This window comes from Bicyclus anynana, chromosome 16 (assembly GCF_947172395.1).
Source record: "Bicyclus anynana chromosome 16, ilBicAnyn1.1, whole genome shotgun sequence".
In the NCBI taxonomy this organism is placed as follows: domain Eukaryota; kingdom Metazoa; phylum Arthropoda; class Insecta; order Lepidoptera; family Nymphalidae; genus Bicyclus; species Bicyclus anynana.
This window is the reverse complement of record NC_069098.1, coordinates 15,943,873-15,952,391: the sequence shown is the minus strand read 5'-3', so window position 1 is coordinate 15,952,391 and position 8,519 is coordinate 15,943,873. Positions and strand designations below refer to the sequence as shown.

Here is an 8,519-nt window from a genome sequence, read left to right as displayed (position 1 = left end):
TCGCGATGGGTTCGATTCCCGCCTGTTGGACTATTTGTGTATCAAAACCTTCACATTATTTGCGACTAATTGTCGAAGAAAGCGAATATTGAACATACATATTTATAAAATAAGGTGAATAATTCTTTATAAAAAAATCGAGTAAAATAACTATTCTTGAATTGTGTACAATCAAAAAAATTAATAATGAAGCTATTTATTAGCTGTGTCCTTTAATATCCTCGCAGTGAAGTTTCTCGCTGGGTCAGGTGGTTGAGGCGGTTGAGGCGGTGGGGGCGGGGCGGGCTTATCCCAGCGCTGACGTGACATTTGCGGCACAAATTGTGTAATTTACATAAACGTAATATTATGATAATCGGATTTATGCCCATCCATCAGCTCACTCACGGCTAACGCTAAGGTTGCATCTTCATACAGATTACGTTGCACGGTATATGTTTTACGATAAACAATACTTGTTTAATTTTTTGTGCAATCTACCTAAATTTTATATACGTTGTGATTTGCAATTTTATCATCGTTCATTTGCTTATAAAACAAAACATTATGTTAATATTAAAGTTGTTTCTCTAGCAGTTTCTATTTGTAATTTGTTTAGTACCAAAAATAGAGTAAATTATTCAGTAGGTACTTTGAATTTATTTTGCCAATTTATACATCCGCTCTACGTTTATTATGTCGGTGGGTATATTTTGTGTTGTGTGTGTGTGTGTGTTGTGTGTTAGGTATAAGAGCTAATAAATATTAAAGCGATTAACTTTGGAATGCCGATGTCAGTAGTTGTCAACTCTTGTTAACAAAATTCATTGTTTTTGATTTTGTTATTTTTTGTTTATTTCGAGTCATCCTTGACCCACTGGGCGAAGCCTTTCCAAGCATTTAGAGGTCCTGATCAATATTTAATATAAATAATATTTAAATGTTAATCTCGTTGTAAACGTATAGATGTTTGCCTTACGCGTTGTTGCAAAAAACTGTTATAGTATTATACTGGTTGTTTAATATAAAAATTATCAATAATGTCAAAAAGACCACCAATAAAAAAGATTTTTAAAAGGCTTTAGAACCTATATAAAATTTATAAGACATAGTTCGAATGTGTGCAGAACACACATATTTTGTGTAAAAAGAGTAGATGATAAGTTTACGAATGATAAAAGCGAATGGAAGTAAGTAATTGAGATATTTGAACAACTCTACATAATACGAATAAGTGGGATAAGGAAAAGAAGACGATGATTTTAAATATACGAGTAGGTATATCCTAATTCCTACTTAATATTATAAACACCAAAGTTGGTATGGGATTTTGTTTGGATGTTTGTTACTCTTTTACGGCGCAACTACTGATCCAATTTGGCTGAAATTTAAAACAAAGATAGTAATACCATGGATTAACAGATAGGCTACTTTTTAAAAACTCAATTCCAGGCGGATGAAGTCGGGCGTCCGCTAGTGTTATAATAAAGACATTGGTGTGCCAAAGCTAGACGAATCAAAGTCCACCATAATTTATACTTTTAATTTATTTAATCATTTACAATACTTAATTAACTTTATGTAATTAACTTTATGTATATTTAATTTATATAAAATCTTGCTACATGTTGACTATATTTGTACATCGCTGGTCGAATAATTCTTTATTGAAGTTTTTTGTTTCAATTCCATCGTGAGATGAGTTTATACGTAAACCTGTAAAAATAAAAAGGTGGGATTTGGGATTTGGCTTACATCATATGGAGGTTTTGTGGGCAACACTTAGCACCACGGGTTGTTGCCGTAGGCCTGGCCTTGCCAGCTCACTGGCGCGGCGTTGTAGCTTTGCACGGGGGTGTAGGTTTGTTCGTACGCCCTTACGGGAGTGTAGGATTGCACGGGAGTGTAGGATTGCACGGGAGTGTATGATTGCACGGGAGTGTAGGATTGCACGGGGGTGTACGTTTGCACGGGGGTGTATGTCTCAACGGGGGTGTACGTTTGCACAGGGGTGTAGGACTCCACTGGGGTGTACGTCTGCGCGGACGCGTAGGCTTGCACCGGGGTATAAGTCTGGACCGGGGAGTAGGTCTGCACTTGGGGAGCGTACGCGGCCTGCTGTCTGCCGGGGTAGGCGTAGGCCGAGCTGTACGCTTGCTGCAGCTCCCCGTACTGGAAATTATTTTTAATCTGTTAAAGTAACTGTTTTTGCAGATACGATAATTTCAATATAGAAATTTAATAAAATATGTTACAGAATTCAAATAAATTTAATAAAGGTATATGTCGTACAAATATCACGTGGAAAACATCGTAAGGAAACCTCCATACCAGAGAATTTCCTTAATTCTCTGCGTATGTAAAGTCTGCCAATCCATTGGGCCAGCGTGGTGGACTATTGGCCTAAGTGGGTTGTTAATGATGTTGATGAAGTTAAAGGTTAGTTTAAGTTTTTATGTAACAATCGATATATTTTATTGATTTAATATTCTAATTTAGTATTTGATAGCTAGCTAACTTGCTCATTTAAAAATTCTATGATTGCGTCCAAAGAGACTATTTTATAAGCCGTATCGTATTGAAGGAAGACATCAACGCGCTCGAAGCTTGCGTTTCACTTGCTACGTTAGATTTTCGATAAACTTGGTTAAGCGTTCTTTATTGGCTTATAATCTTAAAAAATCTTTAGATATCTATGTTATTCTTAAGCTACTGTATTTATTTAAAGAAATAAGTTACATTTTTTTTTGGATTTTTCATTTTTTTTTTGTATTGTCAAATCTGCTCCAACCAATGTGTTAATACCTAATCTCTGAGTGAATGACTGATGAAATGTCTATAGATATGCTTCAAAATACGTAAATCTTCCTATCCTTATCGTTATCTGGCACTGACCAACAATGGATTTTCTTTTATATGGAATAGGCTCATGATCACGATCGCTATATTGGCTAGTGTAAATGTGAACAGAACAGTGACCCTCACGATTTCTACAATGAAAACGAAGATTACCGGTTGTTGGGTGTACACGGGCTGCGCTGCTGTTTGGTACTGCTGGTAGGGCTGCACCACGGACGTGGACTGCTGGCTGTTGGACTGGTATGAGGACTGCTGGCTGTTGGACTGCGACGAGTACTGGTACAGCGGCGCGTTGCCGTACTGCGCGTAGCTGCGCTTGGGGCGGCCCGGCGCGGGGGCGGCGGCGCTCAGCGCGGCCAGCGCGAGGAGGATCTGTGGACACGGTACGGTACGGTACACGGACACGCTCAGCATTGCTTCCTTGAGTGCGCTTCCTGTCTGCTAGGAATATAGCTAAGGAACTGTAATGATTCATTTTATGATCTGAACTTATAAAACTAGATAATACATATTTACAGAAAAGTCTTTCACGGTGACGCAGTGGTATGCTCGGTGGATTTACAAAACGGAGTTCCTGGGTTCGATCCCTGCTGGGCAGATTGTGATTTTCTTAATCGGTCCAGTTCTGGCTGGTGGGATGCGTCGGCCGTGGCTAATTACCACCCTACCGGCAAAGACGTACCGCCAAGCGATTTAGCGTTCCGGTACGATGTCGTGTAGAAACCGAAAGGAGTGCAGATTTTCATCCTCCTCCTAACAAGTTAGCCCGCTTCCATCTTAGACTTACCATCAGGTGAGATTGTAATCAAGGGCAAACTTGTAAAGAATAAAAAAAAGCGAATAACTGTCTTAAATCCCCTCAAAATCTCAAACCATTTTTGATCACTCTAATGTATAAATAATTTAAACACTTTTAAAAATTATCGTCACATTCAATTCATTCATAAAAAATATCGATACATTATATATATATATATATAGATACTCGTTCCTTATAAATTACTCTATGTATACATAAAAACAACCGCACTCCAAACAATCACGAGCAAATAGACAAATCTCCCGGCGGAATATTTCTTTCAATAGTTTTTATTGGTTGTCCGTATTTTGTTGTCGATTTGTTTTGCCAATTATTATTAATATTTAGGAGTTTTAGCAAACATATTTACTTATGAGTTATAGTTATTATATTCCTGCAGAATAACATAAACGTGTAAATATTCCGCGTCATTAATTCATTCTTTAAGTCAAAAGAAACTTTGTAACAAATGTATTGAACGCCTTGCAGAATAAACGAGCAACTCACCAAAACCTTCATGTTGCTACGGTAGTTTGCTCTTGTCACTGGGCCGAGACGCGCCGGGGGAGGCTTTCACAACTATCTCACAGCACGGAAGGCCCTATCTTATATACAGATAGGTCGGATCTAATAATAAGGTGCTCGTAAACTGTTCGCGGCCCAACAAACAGGATCCGTACGAATCTATCATATATATTTCAGAATAATGGCCCCTTTTGGAGATCCGCTGACGAATTATATACCTAAATATCGTGTAAATAAGTGAAAAATGATAATCAAAAACATCTTAATTAAAATTCAGCGATAGACATTGAGAAGTCGATGCTCAGGAGGCACCAACAGCGTGATCGCGATTATTTGTTCTCTGAGTGTCTGTCAGTCGTAGTCCAAATCGATTAAGACGCGATTATTATTATTAACAACGGACTGATTTTTGGAAAAAGGCTGGTGGGAGGCTTCGGCCGTGGCTAGTTACCGGCAAAGACGTACCGCCAAGCGATTTAGCGTTCCGGTACGACTCCGTGTAGAAACCGAAAGGGGTATGGATTTTTATCCACCTCTTAACAAGTTAGCCCATCACTTACCATCAGGTGAGATTGTAGTCAAGGGCTAACTTGTAAAGAATAAAAAAAAAGGTTTGTAATTATGTACTTACAACGGAAATTAAAAAAATCTATGCCGACATTGTCATTCTCAACTAAATATTGCCTGTTTAGAGGTATTCAAAAAATTTTAATAAAAAAAATTCAACCGACTTCCAACTCAAAAAATAACTTTAACTAAAAAGCAAAAAATAACATCCTACTATGTGCTACCTTCTGATCAGTTTGAAGGCGGTGCCAAGGCAGTGATGTTTTAATTAAATACGTTTAAACTACAAAATTACTGTGGTTATTCCAGAAACAGCTTTAATTAAAACACGACACTGGCTTGGCACCGCCTTCAAACTGATCAGAAGGTAGCACATAGTAGGATGTTATTTTTTGCTTTTTAGTTAAAGTTATTTTTTGAGTTGGAAGTCGGTTGAATTTTTTTTATTAAATTTTATTTTTTTATTTTTAGTGTTAGCATACCCACTGCGTGTGTACAGTCACAACCTATCTAAGTGGAAAGTTCTTCTCAATACAAAATTATCAAGTCCAAACACAAGGTAGCTACTGTGAGCCGTCGAGGAGTTCTCTTCACTGTGCTTCGTCTTCATCACCAGACCCTTAATACAGTCGCAATCCATCTAGGTGGAAAGTTCTCATCAATACAAATTTATCAAGTCCAAACACAAGGTAGCTACTGTGAACCGTCGAGGAGTTCTCTTCACTGTCCCTCGTCTTCATCATCAGACCCTTAATACAGTCACAATCCATCTAGGTGGAAAGTTCTCATCAATACAAATTTATCAAGTCCAAACACAAGGTAGCTACTGTGAACCGTCGAGGAGTTCTCTTCACTGTCCCTCGTCTTCATCACCAGACCCTTAATACAGTCACAACACATATAGGTGGAAAGTACTCATCAATACAAATTAATCAAGCCCAAACAAAAGGTGACTGCTGTTAATCCTTGACGAGTTCCATCGTCTGTGTTTCGGCTCCATCATCAGACCAACTCCAAACCTTCATAAAGTTGTAGTGGTTTAAAATACCTTATGGAAACACTAACAAACGTACTAGCCGTCTGTACAACTTTCGAAAGTTCCCCTCAATTTCTCCAGGATGCCATCATCAGATCCTGACATGAAAAAAATGGGACCACTCTGAAAGTAAACCCTACAAAACAAAAAAAGAATTTCTAAAATCGGTCCATAATTGACGGAATTATCGCTGGACATACATAAAAAAAAAAAAAAAAACATACATACAGCCGAACGTAGAACCTCCTCCTTTTTGGAAGTCGGTTAAAAATATTAATTTTTCAGTTGTCTAATTTATTGTTGGTGATAACTTTCTGTTTCAGAAGTAGGGGGCATTGAATTACGTTGACAATTGGACTTATATTTAGCAATAATTTCTATCATTAATGTAGGTGACAATAACTGGAAGCGGTAGCTTACTTCGTTTTCCAAATCACGGTGTATAAGCAGCCTTAAAATCACAATTTGAGGCTGCTCCTGACTTGGATTTTATTAACCATAGCTGAACTACTAATGGAACTACTACTTAAGAAAAAAGATTGGGCGGATGAAACATTATTATCGTAAATTATAAATCACTTAATATATACGGAACACTTTCTTATTTATATTTAAGTCTGGTATGTCGCTCGCGTCGTCTGCGACTCTGCAAATAGTTTGCAAATGAGTTCAAAACTTAATCTGCCCACTCGTTGGGAATACCACACATTAACGTAAGATTTTTATGTCGCAAGACATTCATCATAAAGAATAGTTTGCTAGTAGGTATACAAAAATTTTAATTAAATGATAATTATTGTAAAATTCAGTTAGTGTCTGTCGAATTCGTGACTTTTACGTTAATTGAATTAATTATCTTCAATTGTCAGGGTTCTCTGAACCCAGCGAACGATAAGTGTCATATTAAGGGCAATAAAATAATTTTTATTTACTTGACTTTCAATTCATTGTATACTGAACTCGGTAAAAGTAGATACGAGTGTATAAAGCCTAGTGAAGTAAAGTCTATTAAGTCGGTTGACATGCGCAGGTATAGCTGGCTTTATGGAAGCAAATATTATCGTTAACGAAGCATTATAGAACACGTAGAATTTGAACAAAATTCGTCATTTGACATGTTTGCTCATCAGCTTTAGACATGTGTAATCAATTAATATTCCAAACATTCCTCGTTGTTATAATATTGGATTATAATAATATTATTTAACTGATGGGGTATGAATTACCATAACGAGTTACGTGCTTCGCGAAAATAACTTCGTTGTAGGCTTCATGGTGAGGCTGGTTTTGTTAATTAATTAAAAACCAGATATGGCCTGGTAATTTTTAATTTCATTGAACTCGCTTACCACGCTGTGGCAACGTAACGGGTTGACACTTCTCGGCAAAGAAGCTCTTGAGGAGGAGGAAGGCTCACCACTGACTCCTTAATTCCATGCTGTAGATCTGTTGTCTACATTTCTTTTCAATAAAGTAGTGAGAGTGAGGTTTACATCTTCACAAATCTATTTCTTTCTTTCCCAATAAATCTAGAAAATGTTTGCAAACAAATTCTCGTGCAAACCGGCATTGTGTACTTTTTGTATATGTAATTTGATATTTACACGAGTATACTCGTAGTATATCAATCTTCGGAATAGATGTTTCTATGATGGGTTTTCCCTTTCGTACCTATGAGTATTTCGCTACATTTCATTAATTTATTTAAAATTCACATAATTAGTCGCTGCTAGTAATTTAAATTCCTACCTTACGCGTGTGTCGGAATTTTAACTATTTACGGCCACCTCAACTCCGCGACATCGTGGATGAATCCAAAAAAATCGAATTTAGGGCTATTCTGTAACCATGTTTTACGAAGTTAGTAAACTTGCCCTATTAATATGAATATACTTAGGTATGTATGTATGGGTCAAATTTTGGAAGCTGTTTGAGTTTTCTCGTGAAGGCTTTTTATAGTTATAATTACCATTCAGCCAAATAACCCATCTGAACTATTGTATAAACAGCGCAACACTTGGCAGGGCACAGGAAACACGTCCTACTAATGTGTACTTGTGTCGATCAAATTAAAGGCGTGCTAAGCCTCATGTGCCTGTAACTACATACGTAGACCTTCCTTCGTTCTGATCGGACACTTTCTTCAACGGTTAGCGGTAAATACTTTTAGACGTTTAATTTTGTCAGCAAAACAATCTTATCATCGACCGTGATTAAAAACTTTTAAATAGAATCCATCCATAAAGCCTCATGATAATGTAGTCAAGGTATTACTAAAAAATATGTTGAATGTGGATAATAATAAAATAGCATTTGCTCAGAAAAATGAAACACGGGTTTCAGTATATTATGTAGCAAATAAGTAAATAGACCTTTCCAATTAAAGTTGACTTTTCTGTGTGACTGTGACCTTTGCCGCGCAGCAGTAGGTGTCGGCGGTATACACTACAGCCACAGTCACCTGCAGCCAGCAAAGGTCAATGAACAGATACTCACTTATTATTGTTATTATTACTATACCACTTCTAGTAGGGGAGCCCGGGATGCTAAATTTGCAGTTACTCGAGCGTCATTGAGACCGATTACATTTGGTAGATTAAATTATAGGAAGAATAAATGGTTATTTATTTTTTCCGCTTTTAGCGGTGGAAAAAAAAACTACAGACTTTAAAAACAATTTTTATTACTTTGGCTTACTGAAATTGTAAGAAAATTTTAGCGATTAATTAGGAGATTATTTCCTTAAAAATAAGT

General features: G+C 37.0%; 1 protein-coding gene across 1 annotated transcript; it reads right to left on the bottom strand.

The window, feature by feature from the left end:
• Positions 1–1,508: 1,508 nt before the first annotated feature.
• On the bottom strand, positions 1,509–4,301 carry LOC112056104 (anti-sigma-I factor RsgI2-like). The gene is made up of 3 exons (XM_024096449.2): positions 4,145–4,301; positions 2,992–3,210; positions 1,509–2,151 (listed from the first exon to the last, which is right to left on the bottom strand). The coding sequence occupies exons 1-3, from the start codon at positions 4,154–4,156 to the stop codon at positions 1,762–1,764; spliced, it is 621 nt and encodes a 206-aa protein (XP_023952217.2). The 5' UTR covers positions 4,157–4,301; the 3' UTR covers positions 1,509–1,761.
• Positions 4,302–8,519: the final 4,218 nt, after the last annotated feature.

Excerpts from the sequence above, each read along its gene's own strand:
- LOC112056104 (XM_024096449.2), bottom strand. Across the intron at positions 2,152-2,991 it reads CCGTGTACACCCAACAACCG|TACGGGGAGCTGCAGCAAGC; the intron begins GTAATCTTCGTT and ends AATAATTTCCAG.